General features: G+C 40.4%; 1 protein-coding gene and 1 long non-coding RNA gene across 7 annotated transcripts in view; one reads left to right on the top strand and one right to left on the bottom strand.

Moving 5' to 3' along the window:
• Positions 1-23089, top strand: part of LOC310742458 (uncharacterized protein) — a 155518-nt gene extending 132429 nt beyond the window's left edge. For 5 of the 6 annotated variants that reach the window (XM_083571989.1, XM_083571990.1, XM_083571988.1 and 2 more), the window contains 2 exons: positions 21109-21236; positions 23043-23089. In XM_083571989.1, coding sequence (XP_083428115.1) covers positions 21109-21226 — 118 coding nt within the window. In that variant the 3' untranslated portion in view covers positions 21227-21236; positions 23043-23089. Of the gene's footprint in view, positions 1-9739; positions 9854-21108; positions 21237-23042 lie in introns of those variants that run through there. The other variant, XM_083571991.1, reaches the window with a different exon arrangement.
• Positions 21191-22539, bottom strand: LOC310742605. Its single transcript, XR_014538603.1, has 3 exons — positions 22400-22539; positions 21648-21771; positions 21191-21311 (listed from the first exon to the last, which is right to left on the bottom strand). It is a non-coding gene; the product is annotated as an uncharacterized lncRNA (long non-coding RNA).
• Positions 23090-26015: the final 2926 nt, after the last annotated feature.

Raw genomic sequence — 26015 nt, forward strand, 5'->3', positions numbered from 1 at the left:
TAAATGTTTAGATTAACTCATTTGATTGAAACAATTGGTGCTGAAGGAAGCAGCCGCACCCTCTTCTGATGAACTACTATCTCCCTGTAAAATTGCTGGGCACCACAACTTCCCTCAGGTAACACCTGCTTTCTTTGTTGCTAGTTAAGCCCATGTCAAAAGCAAGCTCCCTTTACTTAACCTAGCTTTGTTTTTGTTTTTTTAAAAAGCTTTTTGATCCTTAAAAGACCTGGCATGGCTGTAAGCAATAGCAATTACCAATAATAAGGGCTACATTTAGAGTCCTTCCCTCAGAGGCACGGATCCTTGTAATCCAATGCACACCAAATGAGAAGAAATTGCAAGTTCTGGAATATAAAGAGTCCCACTGGATCAGAACAGAGGTCCATCTGGCCCAGCATCCTGTTTCCAACACGGGGCAGCCAGATGGGTCTAGAAAGTCCACAAACAGAAAATATAGACAACAGTCCTCCTTCCCCCATTGGTTGTTTGAATCTACAGCAACTGTGTTTCCTTCAAATGTTGCAGTCTCTCCTAATCCCATGAAATAGCCACAGAAAGCTCTATCTTCCATAAATGTGTCTGATTCCCTTCTAAAGCCAACCAAGACCAACATTATATCTCCTGGCAGCAAGATCCATAAATTAATGTGATTTATGAAGGTGTGCTTTTTTCCCTTTTCTTCTTCTTCCTAAATCTGCTCCCATCAATTTAACTAGGCTACCTTAAATTCCAGGATTATGAGAGGTTAAACCAAATGATTAAAACACTACATGGGAAAACCATTAAGCCTGTCAAACTTGGGTTTTCCTATGTAGTGTTTGGATGTTTCATTAAACCCATCGTTGGAAATATCAGAGTACTAAAGCATCTCATTTCCCTGGAAATTCTGGAGGCAGTGTGATTTAGCTTTAAATGTGGTTAGATTTTATTACGAAACTGCGTATTAACAGCTGACAATATTGAAACAAAATCTCAGAATGAAAATATTATAATTTCCAATGGCAATGTGCACTGCAGTATATCTGGAAGTCACAACAAGACTGGCATAGCTAAGTCAGCTTTAAATGTCCCAAAATGCAAAGTGTTGTGAATTCATTCTATTCATTGATCTGCTCTCTTTCTCTGCTGCTATAACTCTTTTATTCTTCCACCCAGATCTCTGTAAAACAATGTACTATCTTCTCATTAAGCAAGCACTAAGGAAATCGTTTTGCCAAATGTACTTTCCCGGAAAGATTTTTTTCTTAGCATTAATACATTTTCTCGTTCTCTCTTGTTTTATGGGTTTGCTAGTCGTGTCAGGAAAATATGCTTAACGTCAAGCTATTCAGCTCAGCTCTTCTTTGAAGGCTTTTCTAACCTGATACTATCTAGCTCAAGGATGAGCAAACTTCAAGCTTGTGGGGTCAAATTTCTTTTTTCATTAGATCCCTAAGATTCACCAACTGGAGACAAGTGATTGCATAATTTCCAGACAGGCAGCTAACTAACTGTGTTAGTTTGTTGCAGCAAAATCAATCGGTACATTTGCAAATAAATGCCTATGTTGCAAAAGAAGCCTCCATTGACCTCTTTCCCAAGCGCTGTGTCCCTGGAATTTCTCACCTCTCATAGAAGTGGGGTGAGCATAACAGTATTTTCTGTTCCACCACAGAGAACAATTTGTAAAACTTATTTTTTTCCCCTATTTAGGGAAATATTTTACTGAACAAGGCAACAAATCATTTTACTGGCATGGCAAGCCTGTTAGATGGTTGTAAATGGAGTTATTGGTGAAAGGGAATGGCAGAAAAAAGATAGCTGCGATCTTCAAGTCTCTGTCAAATGGTAGTAGAATCTGCCTGGAATGAAGCATCACAACTTATCTGACATTCTGTTCTGTCTCCTCTTTTTATTTGCTTTTGGTTCCCTGATAATGAATCTGACTGACGTTGCTTCCATTTTCTGTTCCAAGAGTTATACAAAATATTTCTTCCTTTCTTTTAATGAGAAGTCTTAGCATCTTTACTGGAAAACTATGGAACGGATTAATCCGTTTTGCATTACTTTCTATGGGAAAGTGCGCCTTGGTTTTGGAACGCTTTGGTTTTGGAACAGACTACGGAAAGGATTAAGTTTCAAAACCAAGGTACCACTGTGTTGACCTATCCTTTCCTAAGCTGAGCTGGCTGGAGCTGGTGGAAACTGTAATTTAAAACATATGGAGGGCACCAGGTTGTGGAGGCTGGATTGTTGTTGTTGTTTAGTTGTTTAGTCGTGTCCGACTCTTTGTGACCCCATGGACCAGAGCACGACATGCACTCTTGTCTTCTACTGCCTCCGGCAGTTTGGTCAAACTCATGTTAGTAGCTTCGAGAACACTGTCCAACCATCTCGTCCTCTGTCGTCCCCCTTCTCCTTGTGCCTTCAATCTTTCCCAACATCAGGGTCTTTTCCAGGGAGTCTTCTCTTCTCATGAGGTGGCCAAAGTATTGGAGCCTTAGCTTCAGGTTCTGTCCTTCCAGTGAGCACTCAGGGCTGATTTCCTTCAGAATGGATAGGTTTGATCTTCTTGCAGTCCATGGGACTCTCAAGAGTCTCCTCCAGCACCATAATTCAAAAGCATCAATTCTTCGGCAATCAGCCTTCTTTATGGTCCAGCTCTCACTTCCATACATCACTACTGGGAAAACCATAGCTTTAACTATACGAACCTTTGTCGGCAAGGTGATGTCTCTGCTTTTTAAGATGCTGTCTAGGTTTGTCATTGCTTTTCTCCCAAGAAGCAGGCGTCTTTTAATTTCGTGACTGCTGTCACCTTCTGCCAGTGATCATGGAGCCCAAGAAAGTAAAATCTCTCACTACCTCCATTTCCTCCCCTTCTATTTGCCAGGAGGTGATGGGACATATACTGTTTAAAAGGATGTTATTGGATCATCACACTAATCCTGTTTACTTTTCAGCACCAACTAACAACATACTTTGTCACTCAGCCTTTTGCAGGCATTTGATGAACGAAGTCCAGTTGCTAATGAAACTGCATTAAGTCAGTTTTTCAATTATGTGTGGAGTTTTTAATTGTGGTATTTATTTCTGGTTTGTGTTATTTGAGTTTGATTAGTTTGTCTCATGTTTTTATAATGTAATACACCCTGGGATCAATAATCAATAACGGGTGAACTAGAAATTAAATGAATTAAAATACAGGCTTCACATGATTTTCTAGATGGAAATGCTTTCCATGTAGAAAATGTGTCAGATCTGAAGTAGCCATTCATAATGGACTTCAAAGGCTGAACTTTAATTTCACTTCACATGCTAACAGAAAATGCTGAACTCACGTTGGAATTGCCTCACATAGAAGCAAACCAAGTCAATATTATGACTGGGTATAGAAGACATAATAATAAATGATCGTGTTCATTTGAGTCTTAGGGGAGGAAACATTTTATTTATGAAGCTCCCAGTAGCAGACAAAAATATATGTTACAAGTGTCAGGTAGAGATGTTATAAAAGTGCCTTGTAACAAATACCCATAATATCCTAAAGGGATATTCCTAGTGAGCAGGCAGTAACTTGTCCTAGAAGGCAACAGCAGGCATGGAGGAATTTCAGCAATGCTTCCAATTGCTACATCTTGCTGTCTGAAAATGTAAAGGCACCTTAGAGATGCAGCCATAAATTTACTTGGCTTGTAAATGTCATTAACTGTGTTCCATATGGAATTAATGATGGATGAACTGCCCTCATGTCAATTCAGAATCGGCTTGGCTATTATGTGCTTTCTTGGCAAATGTTTGAGAAGAACTCATCTGCTTCTGAGAGTTCTTTCCTGCCCTGTAATATTGCCATATGCTCTCCAATACAGTCACGAGGTCAGTGCTCTGTGGCTGATGCTCAGGAGGCAATATAATAAATATATATATATTGCCCTTTGAAAATTGTTCCAAATGCCATCATTGGCAGACAGCCACTTGGAAATCCAACCCCCTCAAAAACAAATACACTAAGAAACAAGAGAGGGTATCATTTCTTCCAGAAGTGAAGTCATGCTCTGAGTTCCAACCCTTAAATTCTCAGAACAGCACCATCCATTCACAAAATGTGGGTATCAGCAGGCTCCAATGATCTCGGAGGTTTGTGGAAATTTAAAAACCCAAAACTATCCAGTGGAGTCTGAGCATGCTCAGGGGGCACAGAATGCTGACTGATGAGACAAATGAAAGGAAACAGAATAACTGGGAAGATGGAGGAATGGAGGTGAGAACCTTCAAACGGGGCATGGCTCCCTGGCTGGAACCGTAAAAGGACAGGTTACAGGTCCTATTTTTTCATCCAGTTGGCTGGATGGTTAATCTTGTCCCACAGTCATAGCAATCAGCGAGTTCAGTGAGATGAAGGAGTTTAACGTTCATTTTGCACATGAATCAAGGCAGTTGGGTTAGGGCACCTGATGGATTGAACATTAACTGTTTATACTCAGAAACTCATTTTACATTCTGAGCCAGAGAAGAACTTATTGAGGACATGTTGGTAGGTTCATAATATCTTGAAGCATTGTGATTTGGACAATTCGCATTCCAAAGTTTGACAGAATCACTACATGGAAACCTTTAAGCTGGATTCATCTTTGGTGTGACTGAGAGGCTTAAAAGATAATATACTCATTGTTAAACTAAAACAGTCTGTCTTCGTGGAAGTAGAAACATATCATTGCTTCAATCTTATTTTTATTCTGTCAGAGTACAATTCCCCTGTCAATGCTTGTCATGTTTCAAGGTTAAACACCATTCATTTGAAAAATAACATCACCTACAGGACTAACATACTGCATGTGGCCGTTCTAAAGAAAATAAATATAATTCAGATCTGAAATTCATTGGCATAACCAGTCATAGACCTCACTTCTAAGTGTCTTTATATTTTGCAAGTGAGAAAACCATATGAACAAGCTGATGTTGATTTATAGCTAATGTGATGTTTGCTGTCATGTCTAATAAAAGAGGCCATAGAGCTAGCTGAATATCAGTGTTGAAGATGTACGTTTTTGGTGTACAAAGCATAGAACTCTGGCAATCTAGAATTGCCCCTCTGCTAATATCACAAATTAATAGAGCAGTAATTCCAGATTGACAGAGTATTCTAGTTATATAGCCCTTTTGAATTAATGAACAAATTAATGGGTTAATGAGAACAATCAGAATATTAACTTATGTTTATGGTCAAATAACCCATTCAATAATTTGAAGAAATATTTATGTACCATAATTGCCTATGTTCACAAAAAGCATTTGTCTGCTTTAAAGAAAAATTCTCTAAGTTTCTGAAGAAAGCTAAGACTTGAAAACATAACGAAATGGGCTAGTGTGTATTTAAAGAACATTATGAGACGCAGGTGGCGCTGTGAGTTAAACCACAGAGCCTAGGACTTGCCAATCAGAAGGTTGGTGGTTCGAATCCCCGCAACGGGGTGAGCTCCCGTTGCTCGGTCCCTGCTAGCAGTTCAAAAGCACCTCAAAGTGCAAGTAGATAAATAGGTACCGCTCCGGTGGGAAGGTAAACGGTGCGCTGCTCTGGTTCGCCAGAAGTGGCTTAGTCATGCTGGCCACATGACCCGGAAGCTGTACGCTGGCTCCCTCGGCCAATAAAGCGAGATGAGCGCCGCAACCCCAGAGTCAGCCACAACTGGACCTAATGGTCGGGGGTCCCTTTACCTTTACCTTTATGATGGTGGCTTTTGGAAAGGTGTTACAAGGTCTGTCTGATCTGCAAACAAATTTAAGAGTTGTCACAAAAGCCAGCTTAGTAGCTATAGAGAATGTATTTTAGCCATCTCAAATCCTGCCTGTTTAGACTATGTCTATGTCATTCATCTGTGGATAGCTCAGTCAGTAGAGCATGAGTGTGGATTTGAGTTCACTGTTGGGCAAAAAATTTCTGCATGGCAAGGTGCTGGACTAGATGTATTTCGTAGTCCCTTCCAAATCTACAGTTCTATGATTCTGTGACCCTTGAATCCAGTAGCAATCTAGACACATAGCTGGAGCCTGCAGAGGTACCAGCTATGGAGCTGGATCAAGCACAAGGCTCTGACCCAGCTGATGGAGATCAGGAGGAGTCACAAGTTCCCCATCTTTATAAAATGCCTAATGCTGTCTAATTGAAAGCAAGCCAATGAAAGCTAATGTTGTGCACTCATTTTCCCCATAAACATTGAATATTCTCGTCAAAGCAATTTTCTGAACTGTGAGGAGGTTCAAGCAAAGTGCTACAGGTAAGAAAGATGGGATACCTGAAGGGGGCTTGTGGCTCATTGTCCTATGGTGCTGCAGTGATCAACTTTCAACATGTTCACTCTTGCCTTTCTCGTTTCTTTTTACAATACACCAACCAAAAGCTTGTGGGGGGAGGGAAACAAGTACGAGGAGAAAAACCCATAGGTGATGTTTTTTCATCCCTCTGGGCCAAAGTCATTCCTAACTGGTGGTCAGGAATAGCATAAACTATACTTCAGGAATGTAACACAGTTTTGTGAGAGCCCCTATTTTTATAGCTTAGAAATCTGAACCAGTACGTTTGACATGAGATCTTGACAGATCATTTGAACCTTCTTCCAGAATTAGGTTTACACTATTTTTATTTTTATTTCTTGCTTCCTGCTAGTGCTTGTGCCTTAGAATAAATGCATGTAGGCAATCATGGCCAAAAAAAGAGGTGGGGGAAGAAAGAAGCCCTATGACCAGATGTTTTAAAGTGAACCCTGAACCATTTTTCACACACACACACACACACACACACACACACACACCCCGCTGGCCAGAAGTAGGGCCTGTTATTTATCTAAGCATGTCAATGTGCTGACAGAGTACCAAAAAGAAAGATGGTTAGCAGAGCTCCACAAATATACTTTGTGTGTCATTTCCCTGAAGGCAGAAAGGTGAATGGGTCAATCACTAGTGAGGCATTTGCTTTAGGGCTGCAACATTTAGTCAATTAATCAGATTACACTTGATTGATTAAAAAGGTGCCCCCAATTAAGCAGGCAGCAGATTTTACTTTTTTAAAAGACAGCTTGGTTATTATTTTTAGTACAAGTAAACCACATGTGGCATTAGCTATCTTAGAAAGGGCATCTCTGTTCTGAGTCTGCCCCTCAGGTTCCTTGTCCCTCAACCCAACTATTGTATTTGAAGATATTGGTACAAAAGTTGGGTGCCTGCCCCTCTCTCTGCTGGACAGTGGCAAGAGCCCCTGGGCTCCCAGGCACCCACACAGGGATGGAAGACAAGGCAGAGACTGTTGTGCTTTAAGAAATATGGTCTATTCACCGATGTACACCTTCATTCTGAATGGAGGAAGTCCAGATCTTGTGGCATGGTCACTTCAAGAGGCTGCAGCCTGCTTCTTCCAAAGATGGATCTCAGCCCTTTTTCTCCCTCTCCTTCTTCCCAGAAACCCCCTGCCCTCCCCCAGAGCAGCTACCCTGGCAACCTCCCAAATCCCCAGTCTCTGTTCACACCTGGGGCAAAGGGGAAAGAGTTCATTTCATAGGAGCCAACTGCTAGGGGCTAAGGGGTCTTCACACACACCCCAATAAAATATTTGAGGGACCAGCCCCCCCAAATTGTGAGCTTTGTCATTCAAATAGTGTTTGTGTGCCACATCATGTGATCAGTTATGTGGGGTGGGGCTTACCTGCCCCTTCAGTATATTATTTAAGTGGGAATCCCTAGCTCCATTGTATTGTTAATGTTCCTCAATTGCTCTCTATTATTTATTGATGACTGTTGCACAGCCACAGGAATTCCTTTGCAGCTTGCATCCTCCTTTCATATCACAAATAACCAAAATCCTAGCATTTATTAATTTCTAGTGTTTATTCTAAATCTATAACAGTATTTATTACATTTAGTTCGTGTATATTCCAACCTTCTTCCAAGAAGCTTAAATTAGGTCTACATCCTTCTTCCCTCCTTCCACGGTTGTATCCTCACAGTGACCTGGCCCTCTTCAGGTATTCAAAAAATTCATGTCGGGGCTCAAACTGGGTAGGGGATGTGTGCACCTACGTTAACGCCACATCCAGCATCTCCATGGCTTCCCGCCATTTGAGGGAAAGGCTCTGAATCATGCCAGGTATGAGACCCCAGAAGGCAGCCTCCACTATTCTCTCCTTAGAAGTGGGAGATGATCAGCAGTGCCTCCTATTCACTGAGAGGCTGCTGTGGAGGCACCATAAGGCATGCTGAGGAGGAAGCAGATCTGCTGCCCCTGTGGATCCTGCCACAGAAGGCAGTTGTCTCACTGTGCCTCTATGGACATAGCCAAGAGGGGGAGGGGAAGAGCTCCCCCCAATCAAGTAAAATAATAGAAATACAGTGGTACCTCGGGTTAAGTATTTAATTCGTTCCGGAGGTCTGTTCTTAACTTGAAACTGTTCTTAACCTGAAACACCACTTTAGCTAATGGGGCCTCCTGCTGCTGCCGCACTGCCGGAGCACGATTTCTGTTCTCATCCTGAAGCAAAGTTCTTAACCCGAGGTACTATTTCTGGGTTAGCAGAGTCTGTAACCTGAAGTGTATGTAATCCGAGGTACCACTGTACTTAACTAACTGACCAATCATGTCAGTTGTGCCCAACCCAAACAAAAATCCTGGCTACGCCCTGAGGAGGGGGACTCAATAATGTTCTGAATACCAAAAGATTGCAGGTTTAAACAAATCAGTATGTGCCACTGGGAGAGCAATTTGTTCACATATAAAGGCTAACCCATCTAATTTTCACTTTCCAAAGTAACAAGTGGACTGAAATACAGACATCCTTCAAAATTCACACATCTCCGAGTTTTGGAATGCAGTTCTCCAGTCAAATAATGTGCACAAAAATGCATATATTGGTGAAAAAGATTTACAAAAACTTTCACTTCCTTTATCCACATCATCAATCAAACTGTTATGCAGGGAATTTTATTAAACTGCAGTAAAATTATTTAAAGTGTCAGAAATTTGTAAATGGTTACAGATATACTTGTTCTATACTTCCACCTGCTGGTCAATGGAGATGGACAAAAAGAGGCAAAATAAACATGGCATTGGCAGTATAGGCCATTCTTAATCTTCACGCTGCCTGCTGTCAATATTATTCAATGGAAATCACACTTGGAAAGAGATATGTTATGCCTCTTGAGGCCCTGTTCCATAAATACCACAACAGCAACAAGGAAAAAAAACCCCTCAGTATTTATATACTGAGAGATAAAGGCAGGGCATTTGATCTCACTTGTCCCTTTGATGCATATTTCCTTTTGTTGTATGAATCTCAGTGGTGCTTGTCTGTCACTTGACTATTAGAACAAGGCCCTAATTCATCCTTTGCAAAGATCAGACACTTTCCATACCCCACCTAATTTGCCTACTGCACAAAAATGTGTGTAGATAAGCATGGAGAAAAATAATTGAAGCACAGGGAATAGGATTTTAGTGACTTCATTCACAGCTTCTGTTACGGGATGGGGATCACTGACATATTTTGCAGAGCAATAGATCTGCTCCTTTGCAATCCAAACCTAAGCAGGCTTAGGTGGACTTAAGCATTGATATCAATGGGATTTACTTCCATGTAAGTATGTGTAGGCTTGCAGCTTGAGAGTGTAATTTTAAGCACACTTGGCAATTTTGAATCCCAGAGCTAGAAAGGACTGTTGATGAGTATCACTCAATCACAAAGATTTCTCTCTCTCCCTCTCTCTTTTACAGTGTGACTCAATGCCCAAATGCAGCTGTGTGCATCAAAAAGCTGGAAGCAAAAGGAACATAAACTGAAAAGTGGCCATACATCAATTCTGAAGTTAGGAACATAGAAAACTACTTTATACCAGGTCAGTCTAGTTGTCCATTTGGCTTAGTGCCATCTAGTCTCAACTGGCAGCAGCTCTCTAGGGTCACAGGGAGACATGAAAATAATTGTGAATTTGTTAATGTTTGGTTTTAGTCCTACTTTGAATTAATATATTTTAAGTGGCTTAGAAATTTTCTATACAAATAGATCAAAAGATCGCATACAAGGTTTTCAGCATATCAAATGAATGGTGAATTCTTTTGGTTTTTTTAAACTATTTGCAGTGTCTTCCAAAAAAATATATGAATATTCATCAGGAATCAGCAAAGGCTAGTAAAATTATCCTACAGAAAAATATAATAATAATTCTAATATAAATATTCAGACATTGACTGAAATACATGTGGATGTTCTGCTATACAATATAGTCTACAAAGGATCGTAATCTCTTCTTCTGAATTGTTGAATAGCCACTATTCCACTTCCAAACTGAGCTTCCAAAACCTAAACCATGTTTATGATCTTTCAACTTTCTGCCATGAGGCAAATTCAAGTAAAGCTATGTGACCTCATAAAACTCTTAGAATACAGCCTGGAGCTCAGACTAACCAAGTAAAAGGTTTTTTTTACACTCCCATTGATGGATTGTGCTTAACCAATTAAGCAAAGTGCAGAGTGTACCTACTTGATTGTACATAAGACTAAGGGGTGCGACTGATGATATGCTGAATGTGTAGCATGAAGCTGTTTCTCCCTTTTTTACTTTTTCCTAATTACAGGTGTGGGGGCAGGAACCTTCCTGGGAATGCAGCATGCTGTGAAGGGATGCTTAACTGTTTTCTGCCCAGCACAATCAAATCTAAAATCCATTCCACATGATTAGAAATGTGGCAATGGGAAGTTTTGTTCTAAGCACTCTAGCCTTGGGGACGACAATTTTAGTTCCAGTCACACTGGGGAGGGAAGAGATAAGCCTCACCTCATCATGTTGCATTCCTGGTAAGAATCATCCTGCCTCCCACCCATTTTGGCACCTGTAATTGATAAAACTAAAGTATGTGAGAGATGCTACATGCAACACATTAAGCATAATATGTAGGTTTTTCCCTTATCAGGACATGCTTCTGGTTAGGATCAGAGTGTAAATGGAATTTAAGTAAAGTCAAGCATATACATGCATATTTAAAAGAGGGATTTTCCCAACCGCTTTGTTGATGTAAGAGTTATAGAAAGTGAACTGCAGAGGTGTTGGTTTCAAAAGTTTTCCTTCTTTCAGCAACTGGCACTACCATGAAAGTTTGCTTCTTCTGAGTGGGCTAGATTAGACAATTGCATAGTATAATGCACAGGCACAGCTCTCTGGTAGAATCTCATTCTGTTTTAGTTTTGAGCAAAAGCTAAGCTTTCTTGACAAAACAACTGCATCATCACATTACAAAGCATCATTTGAAAGCCAGGGGTACTTTGCAGACCCTCCAAGTGTCTCTATTTTCCAGGGACAGTCCCAGATTTACAGAAGCTGTTCTGGTTTCTGATTTGATTCTGGAACATCCTGCTTTTCCTTAGGTCCCTATTTTCATCAGAGAAATGTTGCGGGGTATGACTTTGGGGTGTGTATATGTTTATCCCACACACATACACACACACACACACACACACACACACACACACATTCTTGGGGATCACTGTAAGGATGGAACAGTAAATTAGGACTCTTGAGTAAATGATACTTGGAGATGGGAGGCTTTACCAGGGTGAATCAGAAGTAAAGCCATTGGGTCTGGGGCTCAAGTTGAAAGGGGGCCTCTAGATGTTGTTGTTATTTTTTGGCATTTGATAAGTTTCAATATCTGTTTTTATGTGCATCAGACCAAAATGTGACACAAACTCTCAGCTCAGAGCTGCAAATTGAAGCAAATAAGGAATGTGGTTTGGTAAAAGAAATACTTTTTTTCTTAACTGATACAGATTTTGTCATATTAAAGAGTTTAAAATATTCATAAATATTACTTAAAAGATACTGGTTCTGAAGGCACAAAATGATGAACCACTACTAGCTGCTGGTACTGAATCAAGTATTTTGGCAAGGCAACTACAGCAATGGCTCACTTCTCCAAAAGGGTATGGGGAGAACCACGCTCACAAACGACATGCACTGACCACATAAACTGAATAACAGTGTGGTGCTGAAATTTTATTAAGAGTGATATACATAAAACTGACTTAGGTTGACCACACATGGCTGCAAAATTGCAAGGAGCTTGGTTTCTTAATTTAAAAATAAATTAAAAGATTAGCATTTTGCTACTGAAAGGGCAAAAGCTAAAAAGATTAGCAATTTGCTTTTATAAATTCCGCCAATTAAAAAGCTCTTTCCTGATTATTGTTAACAGGAAACGTCTTTCCTGAATACTTAGAGTGATGTTATCATATTATAGTACAATGAATAGCTAAGGATGCCTTGTGCACGAGTTCTGTGACCTTTGGAGACCTGAGGAGACTCACATACTAGGAGTTCATTAAGTCATGATTAAAGGGTAAAAGCTCACTTGACTGCACAATTCTGGGACTGTAGGCTGTTCCTTGAACAAACATTCTTGGCAAATAGCCCCTTCTCACCAAGTTTCTGTCAGCAAGGGAATAAATGGGTTTTGTTTTGTGTTTTTTCCACATTTGGGGGGAAATAATGTTGTTCTTCGATCCGAATACACTACACAGCTTCTCTTTTGTGCAAAAGAAAACAACCCTCCTCTCATTTAAACTAATTTATAACTTTTGAGCTGAGATTACAAGCCTGAAAATGTATTTGTTAGGCATTCAGAGATTTAACTGTAACAGCCTCTCTCTAAGTTGTGTTTAAAGCAAAGTTGCCTCCCCCAAATTCATTATAAGATTGATTTGCTCATGTCAAGGGTCCGTGGCAGACAAATACAAATACAAAAACCAAAAGGAGTAGTCAAAACTGTATCCAGTCTGAAATGTTCAATTTCAACAATAACCTACTTAGCAGTAAAATCCTAAACATATTTACTCATAAGTAATATTTATGGAATTTTTGTAAGCAATTTAGAGGCTTTCTTAACAATCAAGCAATTTTGTTAAATAAATCTAATGGGACCCACAGTGCGATTCTAACAATATCTGCTCAGAAGTCCTACTGAATTGAGGGGGTCATTTAAGTGGAGTAGGACTAAAGCCTTATCCCTTAGTAATTGTGTTTAGGATTGGAGCCCTTAGAGGAATCATAGGTGTGTCCACTCAAAAGTAAGTTTCATTCAGTTCATTGAGGCTTACTCCCAGGTAAGGATAGGATTGCATCCATAATGTATTACATGCATATTAGAATTAGTTTTCAAAGGAAGTCATTTCTAATATTTAATCAGGCACAACGTAGGCATTAATAATTGTAGTGAGATGCTATTTACTGACCTTTTAATTGTAACGAAAGCAGAGTAGGTTCCTACTCTTGTGATTCTGGGAAACTAAGTAGGGTCTTTTGTAGGTGGGGGGCAACAGCAAAGAGATTCTTTCATGCACTGGCTTTTTCCTGAGTATGGAAAATAAGTAAACAAATAACATGGTAAATCCCATCCCACATATGCAGTGCCTCCCCTGAATTAGTAACTAATTTAAGAAGAGTATCCATCCAGAACACCAGCAGGAGAGCCCATTTAGGCAGTGTTGGCTCCAGGTTTTACCAGGGGTGGGGTTGTCCTTGGGCAAGATGCCCTTTTTTCTCCCTGCAGTTGCCCACTTCCTCCTCTTCTGCCAGTCCCCACTATTGCCCAGAGATCAAAAGCAGATGAGTGAACAAAGAAGCAAAGGCTGCATTTCCATCTGTGCACTCAATTGTCTGCTGGTACTCTCCCTCTGAGCCAGAGAGACAAAGCCAGTGAGTAAACAAGAGAAGAAGAAGCAGAGCATTCGGTTTCTAGTAGCTAGCAGGTAAAAGGTAAAGGGACCCCTGACCATTAGGTCCAGTCGTGGCCAGCTCTGGGGTTGCGGCGCTCATCTCGCTTTATTGGCCAAGGGAGCCGGCGTACAGCTTCCGGGTCATGTGGCCAGCATGACTAAGCCGCTTCTGGCGAAGCAGAGCAGTGCACGGAAATGCCGATTACCTTCCCGCCGGAGCGGTACCTATTTATCTACTTGCACTTTGAGGTGCTTTCGAATTGCTAGGTTGGCAGGAGCAGGGACCAAGCAACGGGAGCTTACCCCGTCGCGGGGATTCGAACGCCAACCTTCTGATCAACAAGTCCTAAGCTCTGTGGTTTAACCCACAGCGCCACCCGCGTCCCTAGCTAGCAGGAGACTCTCTGAATAGGCATGGGCAATAGTACCCAGTGATGCTGTCTCCTTAAACCATCCTCTTCACTTCTGTAAACAGGAGCACATAGTTTAATCAGACGGACAAATTGGCTCTGGATACCACCAACGCTTGGAATTGGGAAGACATGTGAACACACCACTCATGCCACCCCACTGACTGCTATTGTCAATCAGGACTGAGCATGCTCAGTGGCTGTAGAATGCTGACTGACTGTTGTGGGGCGGGAGCAGAGTTGAGTGACTGGTATACTAGACAGCAGCACTCTGCCATGCAATGTTCTGTTATAGATCCTATAGTTCTAAACATCATTCTAAAAGCCTCATAACGTATTATCAATGTCTGAAGAAGCGTACATTTAACATAAGAGCATGCAGCTCTTCATTGGAAGGTTAATCAGTTCATCTTTTATTACTACTGAGATTCTTCTTTGAAGAAGAGGGGGAAAGGCTGGTGATTCTAAACACTTCATAACGGTGTCTGGAGGCCTTGCTCACCAATAAATCATAATAAAAGCAGAAATCCATCATGACTCATTGTTTTAATGTTCTGCTTTAATCCCAGTGAGAACTCTTAAACTGAGGATACATCCAGGTCACAGTTGATAGCCCTGAGATGAAGGTAGAGAAATATGCCTTTCTTCCACACGTCCGAACATGCTAACCTATAGAAGTGCAAAGCAAGGGAAAAAATCCTAAAACATCTGCTTCAGAGAGCAACCACAGTCTCCATTGACATCCATGGAAATTGGCAATGCAATACTTGGCAAGCCTAAACTGACAGAATATCAGATTTGGGACAAGAGTGGATTTACAACCAAGATGAACTACAGTATAACATTTCCACAGTATCCCCTAATTAGCTATTGTGCAAGAGGTGGAAAATTAGGATTTGTTTGCCACTCTTCTCAGAGCAAACTGTTAAAGTCAAAATATATGCTATATAGAGTCCAAAATATATGCTACTTTGAAATAAGTATAATTTATTGGGGTCAGAGCCTAAAATAAATTAAGGATATGAATGTTTATTGAATGAATGTCAAATTAAGGATAAAATACTGATAGTGATTTAAGGCTGCAGCTACATGTTATAATATTCCTACCTCCTTCCATCTGAGCACAATGCTTTCTTTTATCCAGTAAGCTAGGGATAGCCAATGGAGTGCACTCTGGATGTTGTTGGACTCCACTTCCCATCATCCTCAGCCAGCATGACCATGGTAAGGGATGATGGGAGTTATAGACCAGCAACATCTGCAGGGCACCATGTTGGGTACCTGTTAAGTTGTGGGTGAACATATCAGACAACACAGCGATTCTTCAGACAGCTCTTGTTTATTCACAGGTCAGAACTGAACTGAACTGAAGGGTTCAGCCAACCTGCTTATATAGAGCTCAACTACAAAGCAACAGTAACCACTTTCTGTAACTATCCAATCACTGAATGTCACTTTCAATTCATTATTTGCATATGTGGACCTGAGTGAAAACTATCTACAGTATCTCCCTGCTGGCCCAGGGTGAGAACTTCAGTACATAACAGTACCCCTACTGTAAGCAGCTGTGGGTGATTTATGGCTGGGCAGAAATCCAGCAAGAGGAGTGGGGTGGTTTAACCCTTCTCTTCCCAGCTTTGTCTTCTCAAAATCATGCACATACCCTAATATTTTTTCTGTGAAGAGGTGAAACATATAGAGTCCCCCCATAAGTTCTTTATGGAGTTTGCACAGGCCCAATTCCCAGGGAATGGTGCCCCATGAATTGATGTTGAATTACTTAGCAGGTGACTATAGGAAGTTGATTTTGCTTGGTCAAGGAACCATCAGGAGCTGCATTCAATTGTTGCAAGCTGAACGGCTTGCTCCAAGAAGGGATTAAGAAAGACTGTGTTTGCCATCAGATAAGTTCTCTGCTCACTGAATTATCTTTTGACATATATTTATTTTTAATTAATTGTGTTATAGTGATATTATTATTTTGATTATGGTTATTGGACTTAGCCTGTTTATTTTCTGTAAACTGCTTTGAGCACAAGTATAACTGTGTGAAGCTATGATATAACCGAACTGTCACTATAGATAGACAAACAAGTTAACTACATAACATAGTTTCCTAAATTACAGAATAATAGGCATGTGAGTTAACTTCTAGGCCACTTAGGTGGTAGATGTGTGACAGGCAAACAGATTTCACCTTGTGTTTCTCCCCTTCTTTCATGTATATATTCTGTCTGTCAAAAAGAGATTAGATCGAAACAAGCCAATCTTACGTCTAGCTTGGAGAGGGGGAAGTTAGGTCTCTGTTTTGCACAACTATGCATTCCTCTGAGCAATCTTTCCAATTCATGAGCTTTGTGCAATTCTCCATGAACCTTAACATGAAGTTATGTAAACAAAGGATTATCTATGATGGTGGCAGGCAAGCAAATAGTCCACCAATAGGAGTAGGGGGGAAATGACATCAGCAAACTTAGGAACCAGCCATTTTGGCACAGTCCCTTTATAGTTGGGGAGCTTTTTCTTTTTCTTTGAAAGTGGACAAATGCAAAAGCAGTCCAAGTCTTATGAATCAACATACACAAGTTTTCACTGTGGAAAATTATATTGTAGACAAGTCCCTAAGTCTGCTGCCTTTCCACACTGGTCCTACTTAGCCCTTTCAGCAGATAATGGAAGCCATTTTACTTTGTGGTTTGTGTAACCTTCTATTTTTCATTACTTTTTGCCTTTCAAGAACTTGAATTAGGGATAAAGAGTTGCTAGATTAACCATACCATTCTCGTTTTCACCAAGACCCTTTCGTTCAGTAATCCTGACTTTTATTATTCTCCTCTTCATGACTGACCGTTAAGCATCATAGGCTGACATACACAGAATTTCCAGGTGTCTTCCATCCATGCACTACTGTCCAGAGCCTCTTGGGTTCAGTGGGTGACTCCATCATGTGACCCCAGGCCACATCCCGTGTGAAAATTCCACAACATTTACTTAATCTGGTAACCTTCAGATGTAACCTTTTGCAGTAACATTCTAGTAGAATATTGTAAATGGAATGGACAGAGTCCATTGTAGTGCTTGAGAAAACTGAACATAATATTATCTGCTATAAATAATTGTGTAAGAAGGTGATCCATTCCACATCATATATTGTATTCATTGTTCCTCCCCATAGCATCTACTCAGGGTTTCTTCACATTACAAGATGTACAACCTTTCCCACAATTAGTCCGGACAGAAGGATCATTTTATTTCTCCCTCCTCCTAATCAACTTCTGCCAAAACATGATTATGAAATATAGAGGGAATTATTTTGTTCTGTGAAATTTGCTAATTGCAGAGCATGCTTGCCCTACACCTCAATGAAACTTGAAGGCATTACAGCATTCTTAGGTAGGTAGATTAAAGACTATCTCTGAAAGGGTCTCTCAAGTGCCAGCAAGGAATTAACCTGCTTGTACATGAAGATACAAAATTATAGCCACAAGGTATGTCAGCATTTAAAGTATATCATAACATAGTTAAAATAATTTCACCTTGGTATTATAAATGATAACTCAAGAGAGCAAAGTCAGAATTTGGACCTCATGAATAGATGAAGTTTTATTCATCGTTTTTATGTACTGTTCATTATAAAAATAGCACATAGAAAGCTTTATGGTGATGGCTCAATAGCAGGGGTGCCAATTTGAATAAAATATGGGGGGGCTGGTAAGCCCAGCCCTGCATAATCAATCACATGACATGGCGTGCACACACACCATTTGAATGGGAATTCCCTTCAACTTGGGGGGGGGGGAAATCAACTATTTTATTGGTGAGGCTGAAGGGACCTCAGCCTCCAAGGAGTTGGCTTCTATTCTCAACAGGCATCTGACAATAAAATAAATTGGGTTGGTCCTCTGTATACTTGCTCAGAACTTGAAGCAAATTCCACTGGCTCCCAAGAAAATATGGGGGAAATGACGCAAGGGAGTATGGGAAGTTCTCTTACTTTTTTTCCTTGTAGAAACTCAACATGTCCCTTGACAACCCACTTTTGAAACTTTCCTCCTGCTAATAATAGTAAAGAACCTCAGTCACCTGTTCTGCTTCAGCTCCATAGCAAGACCCAGGAGCAGGGAGACTGATGGGACAGTGCCATGGAGCCACCCTCCCAAAAGCAACATACTGTAGCTGTTGGGAGGGTGGCTTTGCAGTATTCATTCATTCATTTATATTCCTCCGGGAAGCTCAAGGTGGCACACGTACGCCCCCTCCCCCCTCCCCATTTTATCCTCACAACAACGCTGTGAGGTAATTTAGGCTGAGGGTGAGTGACTGGCCCAAGGTCACTCAGTGAGCTTCGTGGTCAAGGGGGGATTTGAGCCCTGGTCTCCCAGGTCCTGGTTCAATACCCTAACCATTACACTACACTGGTGTACATTATTGTCCCACATGTCAGTCATCGTGCTTGACCACCCATTTCCTTCAGACTCTACTTTTCAGGTCACTCTGTACATTGTTTCACTTCCTTCATCCAACCTGTCTCTTGGCTGGTGTTCTGAGTAGTCTTCCCTCCCTCTTCATGGTGCACAGCCCTTTATGCCATGAGGTTTCTTCAGAATTTCCTCTCTGGTCAGCTACCTCTTGCCTTAACTGCCTGCCTCCTTGGCTCTTCAGCTGCCCTGAGAAAAAATAGAACCCTGGCTATTTTCCCTACAAGGTTTGCTTTATTTTACAATCTTTATGGTAATAAATGGGTCAAATGACAAATACTTATCTTGACCTTTGGTTGAACAAATGCTTTCCCAATCTCCAAAGTCCGGCAGGGGCTGGTGGAAGCTGGGAGATATAAAGCAGTCCTTGTAGCACACCTTTAGAATTTTATCACTTCGGAAATCAGCAATAGGGAGAATGGGAAATTCTGCTCTTTGAATCCTGTTATTAGATGTATTATGCACTGCTGTGTTAATAGTTCTCTCTTTCAACAAGTTCCTCATTAAACCACTATGCAGGGCATTGATTTTCTACACCAGCGCTTCCATTTCCGCACTACATAATTTGGGTTTTCTCAACCATTGTGAGGATCTAGCCAGAATCAGTAACCCACAGTGGCAGAAATCTAAAACAAGGGGGAAAGTATAAGAGGGAGGTTTTATACTTGGCTATTGATAGGAACAGGTCACAGGGGGTAGAGGGACGAGTTGCAATGAAGCAAGGAGCTTTTTCTGCACACTTCCTTGTAGGATGAATACTAAGCTAACCATGCAACGTGATAATTGGATAGGTTTGAAATTTCCCGGACACATATGGGATTCGTCCGTTGGAAATAGCGGGTATATGACAACCCATGTTGGAAGTGTTGTTGTTTTTTGGCGAATTTGCCCCCCTCCCCCAAAAGCTCAACTTTTGTATCTGGATTTTCACTTTTTGAAATATGGCAATCCTATATGAAGAATAGTAATTTGTACCATTGAGTTAATTACAGGACAGTTGTGGTCGTCCTCTCAGTCCCAACACACCACAACCCCCTGCAGATTTTGATGGTACTTCTTTCCGTGCATCAGTGGTGCATTTTTGTCTACGTAAGCACTGGCAGGGGAAGATGTGGGTTGGTATAAATATATAGTTAAGAAGGCAGTAGAAGAAAAAGTATTAGGCAATTCGACTAGCCGTGTTTTCATTGTCATGAAGTATGTACATTCCCTTTCCTATCTGTCAGAAAACTTGTGAAGCAGAACTTGGACAGGCTGGGAATTCATCAAATGTGAACCAGAGACAGTATCTTTTTTAAACAATCAATCAATCAATCAATCCTGACATTACTTTCATACAATGTGGCAAAATGTTCTCCAGAGGTAAAGAGTCAACATCAATTGTCAGTAGGAAAACTATTGCTGCTCATACTCTTTTCAGTGCCTGTTAAAAATATTTTTGTTTCAACAAGCCTACCCAGTTATTTAGAATGCTGGTGTGTTTTAAGTTTACTGCTGGTTTTAACTTCTTTTTTAAATGTTTTAATTGATTTTTTTATTGTTAATAATCTTGCTGGGTTTTTTTGTAAATGGCTTTGAGGGTTTTCTACAATCAAGTGGTAGATAAATCTTATGAAATAACTAGATAATTACAATGTTTTCAGCTGCTGCTATATCCAAGACATTTCAAATGTGTGATTTGGAAGAGATAAATAGAGAGTGTTTGATCTGCCTGTAGCAGAGCATGATAATAGAAAGTGAGATTAAAGAAGTAGGTAGGGTAGCAAAAGCCAAAATTTATATAATTACATGGTGGTTTTGTTATCCTCATTGCTAAGACTTCCAGGATAGAGTTTACAAGGGTACTGGGAAGTGTTAGTTTACATTTCTCTACATTCTATATCAGAATTTAGCATACTCTATACATAATGATACTAATTGACTGTGAAAATCTACCACTAATTAAAGGGGAAAGGCAAAACGGATTCTGCAATAGCCACTGCCTTCCCACAGTCCCTCAGTCCGGACTTTCTTATATCCTCTCTTTTTCAGAGTATCCCTGCTATGAAAATATATATATACATCGAGGAAGGGGAAAGTGTTGGAAAGCAATGATTTGAAGGGGAATGTCTTATGAACAACAGAGAATTAATGGAGGTTCAAGATGCATTGAACAACAATATGGATGAGTCCTAAGTTTTTAAAACAGCTGCTCTAATGAGTTTCATATTGGAAAAAGTAAACACGCTCTTCTGCTAAAGGCTAACATTACGTTCTGATGTTTATAAGCATCTACCCCATCTCCAAATGTACAATTTGGTGCATCTTCTGTCATGGATAAGTTTCATACTTGGCAGCTTCAAAATCATCAAGCACAAAACCGCAAGAGAGGCAGCACATGCACCAAAGCGTTGATGAAAAATATAATAAATCAGAGCTGTAACCCAAATTATTTTATTTTAAGGGCATGCAATTAACAAAATATCCATGGCAATATCTTTAATACAGCAGATGCTCCCAAACTCAGCAGGCTTCTTATTATGGTATGGTAGAAAGCCTGGATCAAAGCCTCTTTCTCCATTGGCACTTCCTTTGCTCCAACTACTGCAGGCACAGTGTCTGCTAATGATAGGCAGGTCAGTTTATCTCTAGTCTATGCAGTTCTGCATGTTTTCATTCATACGACTGTTCCTTCCTGTTTCTACATTTATCTGTATATCAAAAAATGCAAATCTAAATAGTATTTATATGACTGCATGCATGCATTCTCAGTGCATTTGGTTACATTTTTGAGCCAATAATTATATTGTAAAATTCAGAGAAATGCAAAATCAGAAGGATAAGTTAAAATTATATTAGAATATTAGTGCAAGATGCGCAAATCATTTAAAAATGATTCATTAAAAAATGCAGACTAAATGCAATTGTCCTCCATCTCTAATGTCCAGCAATGAATATAGCTCCAAAACTTCAGCTGGTACAAAAAACTACTGCACAGTTAGCAACTAACAGAAGTCAGTGCTGTCATATTCCACTTATATTAATACCTTGTTGCACAGTTTCTGAACAAAATTCAATGTTCTAGTTTAGACATTGAAAATCCTCAGTTGTTTGGGCTTTGGGTATCATGGAGGCTGTTGCAGATACCATCTTCTTTAGATGTCTGATTTGCTATACACAAGAAGCAGAGAATCTGATGAAACAAAAGTTTCCATCAAAGGCATACTGTCTGATGCATACAAACTGTCTTTTGAGCATGTTTCAGTCACTGGCATTCTGATGACTCTTTCAAAATATACCAGCTGTTTAACTTTAATCCTCAAAAATGTGTCCTAGGCAATTGTTATAAATACAGAGCATCAGTTGACATGCTTAGAACCTTATTTTAATTTTTTTTAAATTAAGGAAATATTGTAGAATTTCAGTATCATTATGGTGAGACTCTCTGATGTCATATTTCGTTGCAATTTAGACAAATTATCTCATAATCATTAGTATAATTAATCTATTTTTTTGTTTGTTTCTTTCCAATCACTTTTATGGGCAGGTGACCATTTTTACAGAATGACAGGTTATATATTTGATTATTATAAAAATGCCACTTTTTGCTATGTCAGTTCTTTAAAATCAGTTGAGTAAAATGGAAAGGGTATATTATTATTTTTTAAAAGAAAAACACAACCAGTGCAGGTGTTGCTATGATACTGCTACTTTTTTCAAATGCTTACTGTAATTATACACACTTTTCTTGCACAGAAGATTGGACTAAATGCCAGAAGGTCCCAGATTCATATCCCACCTCAGCCATGAATCACAGTGTGGCTTTGAGCAAGTCATGACCTCAGTTTATCTATCTGCAAAATAGGTATATTATCCATTACATTGGGTGGATGGTACATGCTATTGTGAAGATTAAGAAGAGAAGTAGTGCAAAGAGAAAAGAAGATAAATTTCTTAACAAGAGCAAATTGAAAGCTAGGGATACCTGCTGAAAAGCCTCTGAGGTGGTTCCCCCCTCCTTTCTTTATGGCTACAGCAGTAACAGTGGAATTGGGGAGTGGGATCTAAAATTAGAGAGTTGGGGGTGGCAGCAGACTTCCTAAGAGCAAATCGTAGGCAAGTCTGACCGGGAGCCAACTAAATCCTCTCTATATTTATCATACAGTAGGTATGATGAACTCAATTCTCAAGTATCTGTGACCGAGCAAGTGGCACATACAGTAAAACTAGCATCTGGTTTCATAGGTCTTTACCAAACATATCACTGAATTAATATGATGCATCCCCTGCCAAGAATCTGCAGTATGCTGTTAAAGGCCAACGTGTCCGTGTGTAAAGCCTGATAAAAATAAAAGCAAAGAGGTTGATAGCTGCCAGAACAACACATGAAAGGGGCCAGGTTTTGCTTGGTGTTTTGTCTTTCTAAACCCCCTTGTCTATAGCACAAGAAGTAAGAAATGGCAACCGGATGAATGGTGCTGGCATCCTGTAACATCCCAAACACTGTCCCTGTAAGTAGGAATCCTAGTATGCTTGAAACTTTTTCTGCTCGGTTTATTGTGCAATTCACGTGCACATTTCATCACCACTACCAGCTCTTTTTGTTGCACATAGTTTTCCAGTTTTTCCACAAAAGTTGTGCTTCAATTGTGAGGTGACTGCAGTTTCTGAATAGGCAGAGTGCAAGACCAGAAAAGGGTTTACGTAGAAATGAGTGAGTAAATGAATGAATATTTGTATCTGGGGAAATATGATACAGCAGAAGCATTGCTGCTGCTGCTGTGAATTTTCACGTTGTATAATTCTAGAGTGGAAAAGCTCATCTAGCTATATTTATTATGGGGTGGATATGAGAACAAGTAGGCACACACCAGTGGACACTCCTCTATTTCCAGACAGAGGCTTCATTTTCAAGTGGACCACTGAGATATTGCAAACAGGTTGTTGGCAACAACTCCTTCCTTTTTTAAAAAAATCAAGTTTTTCCTGGAACTCTGGGTTAAATGGGGAGTGGGTGGCATACAGGTTGGCATTTTTATGCCAATGATGTTGTCTAAACACTGCAAAACAAAAACAAAAACTTGAGAGCATGCGTAGCACTGATCCCTCAATAAACACTCGTCTGGAAGCACCTGAGGGCTCCAAACTCCCAGCACCCCTAGTCCCTAGAGACAGGCACTTGTGACTTGATCTTAGGTGCGCAAACAGCAGGTGAGCAGTCCTCCCTGGGATGCAAATCTGCTTTATGCCTAAATCTTGCTGATATGTTAACCCTGTTTGTATTACAAGTGGATGCTCCTCCAGACAAAACGTTCTCTCTGTACAGAGAACTGACATGTCAGGGAGGTGTATTGTGGGTGTTGTAGTTATGAAGAAGCATTTGAGCATGCTGTAAGAACATAGGAAGCTGCCTTCCTTATACTGAGCCTTGTTCTTTGTTCATCTGGCTCAGTCTATTCTGACTGGCAGGGGCTCTTCCATATCATCTGCTCTCTGATCCAATTTAGTACTTGAAGTGTTGCTTCCATTTTGTCTGTTTTTAGATGCTAAGTCCTTTGGGATAAGGGTCTGTCCTCTCATAACCACCATGCAATCAGTACCAACACAACTTCTTAGAAACAACCTTTTCCCTGCAAAGAAAAGCTCATGGGAATTTCTCCCTGCATCCAAGGTCCTCTCCACCCCCATTGGCAGATTGCAGAGGGTGGATGTCCTTTTCCATAGTGGTGCCCAGATTGTAGAACCACCTCCTAAGAGAGGACCACTTGTCCTCCTAAGAGAGGTCCACTTGTCCTGCTTTTGGGCAAGCTTTGGGGGCAGCTTTATTTCATCAATTTATTTATTTTTTAAGTTCTGTATCTTACTGTTTTTAAATTGGCTGCTGCTTTTAATTCATTCCTGTTTTACTGCTGTGATTTGTTTTTCTTATTTTATTGTTGTGCATTTTAAATCCTAAGTGTACTTTAATACAGAAGGGCAGGACACACGTTTATTTAAATGATAGGTAAATACTGCCTCGTTTCATGTTAAAATTAACCGGAGCATCATTTTTAACAAACAAGCATTGATCATTGGCTGGCCATCCTAAATAATCTTCTAAATATTATTTTTAGCGCGAGAGTCTTCCCCTATTTGAATCTTAATATATAACATCATTCGTCATTACATAATCATATGAGCAATGACCCCCCTTACCTATTTATAGTTTTTATCAACTTGTATGGGCAAAGCATTTCTCCATCCTTTTACTTTCCCAATATATTAATAGCCAATTAAATCTGGCAGCTGTTGAAAATAATAACTCCCGTGAGGGAGGAGGGGGGAATCATTCCGCTTAACACGGAATATATGAGTCCTGTTGCAGCTGTCCAGCCAGCTCCTCGTTTTAATAAATTGTAAGGCAATTATGTGAGTGAAGCTTGTATGAAACTGATTAGAAGACAGAGGATCAGAGATTTGATGCTCCGCCGATCAAAGGTGTGGAGGCACTTGGACTCAGCAGAACGGGGTGTTGTGCCCCTGTAGTGGAATGTGGAATTTCATGTGGCCAAGACATTTCTGAAGGGAGTCTACTCTCCTACGCGCGGCACAGCCCTTGCTTTGTAAGGAATCCCTGGATTGTTTGGTTAAAAGCTTACAATCAAACAAAACGTGTGTTTTCATATAGCTAAATACAGGGTTGTACATCTGGGAACAAAGAATGCAGGCTATGCCTAGAGGAAGGGAGACTCCCTTCTTGGAAAGCAGCCCATGGAGAGAAGGGGCTTTGAGGTCTTTTTTAGATAAATGCCACAATATGAGATACTACTAGAGCAAAGATACCTATTTTCCAGGACTTTAGGCTGCAATCCTCTGCACGCTTACATTCAACCCAGTGGGACTTACTTCTGAGTAAACAAAACCCCAACAGAGTTTTAGAGCAGTAGAACTAAGGACGTTTTCAAAAATTACATTTTTTTAAAAAAGTACACCTAAGGTTGTTGTTGTTGTTTTAAAGTATAGTCCTGTAATGTGTGGATGTAACAAGCAGGTGTTTGGAAAATTTGTATTGTAGAAGGAAGGCAATCAAAGAGGTGTAAGATTGGCTTCCTCTTCTGGTTGAGAGCAGTCTCTGGCAATCCCTCCATGCAACGTGTGACTTGGTCCTTTGGCTGCAGTCCTCCACACACTTACCTGGGAGTAAATCCAACTGAATTCAGTGAGGCTTATATCCAAGTAGGCATGCATAGGACTGCGCAGTTAGTCAATGGGAAGAGCTGGAATTTTAACATATTCTTGGTAGGCAGCCTTCCAGAACCTAGTGCCCTCCACTTGGGCACCTGGTATCCCTTTGGACTACAGTTCCCATCAGCCCCAGCCAACACACGTGTCCAAAACCTGAAGAGCACCAGGGTCAGAGAAGGCTGAAGTTAGAC

The sequence above is a fragment of the Podarcis filfolensis genome (genome assembly GCF_964270895.1).
Source record: "Podarcis filfolensis genome assembly, chromosome: 9".
NCBI classification, from domain to species: Eukaryota; Metazoa; Chordata; class Lepidosauria; order Squamata; family Lacertidae; genus Podarcis; species Podarcis filfolensis.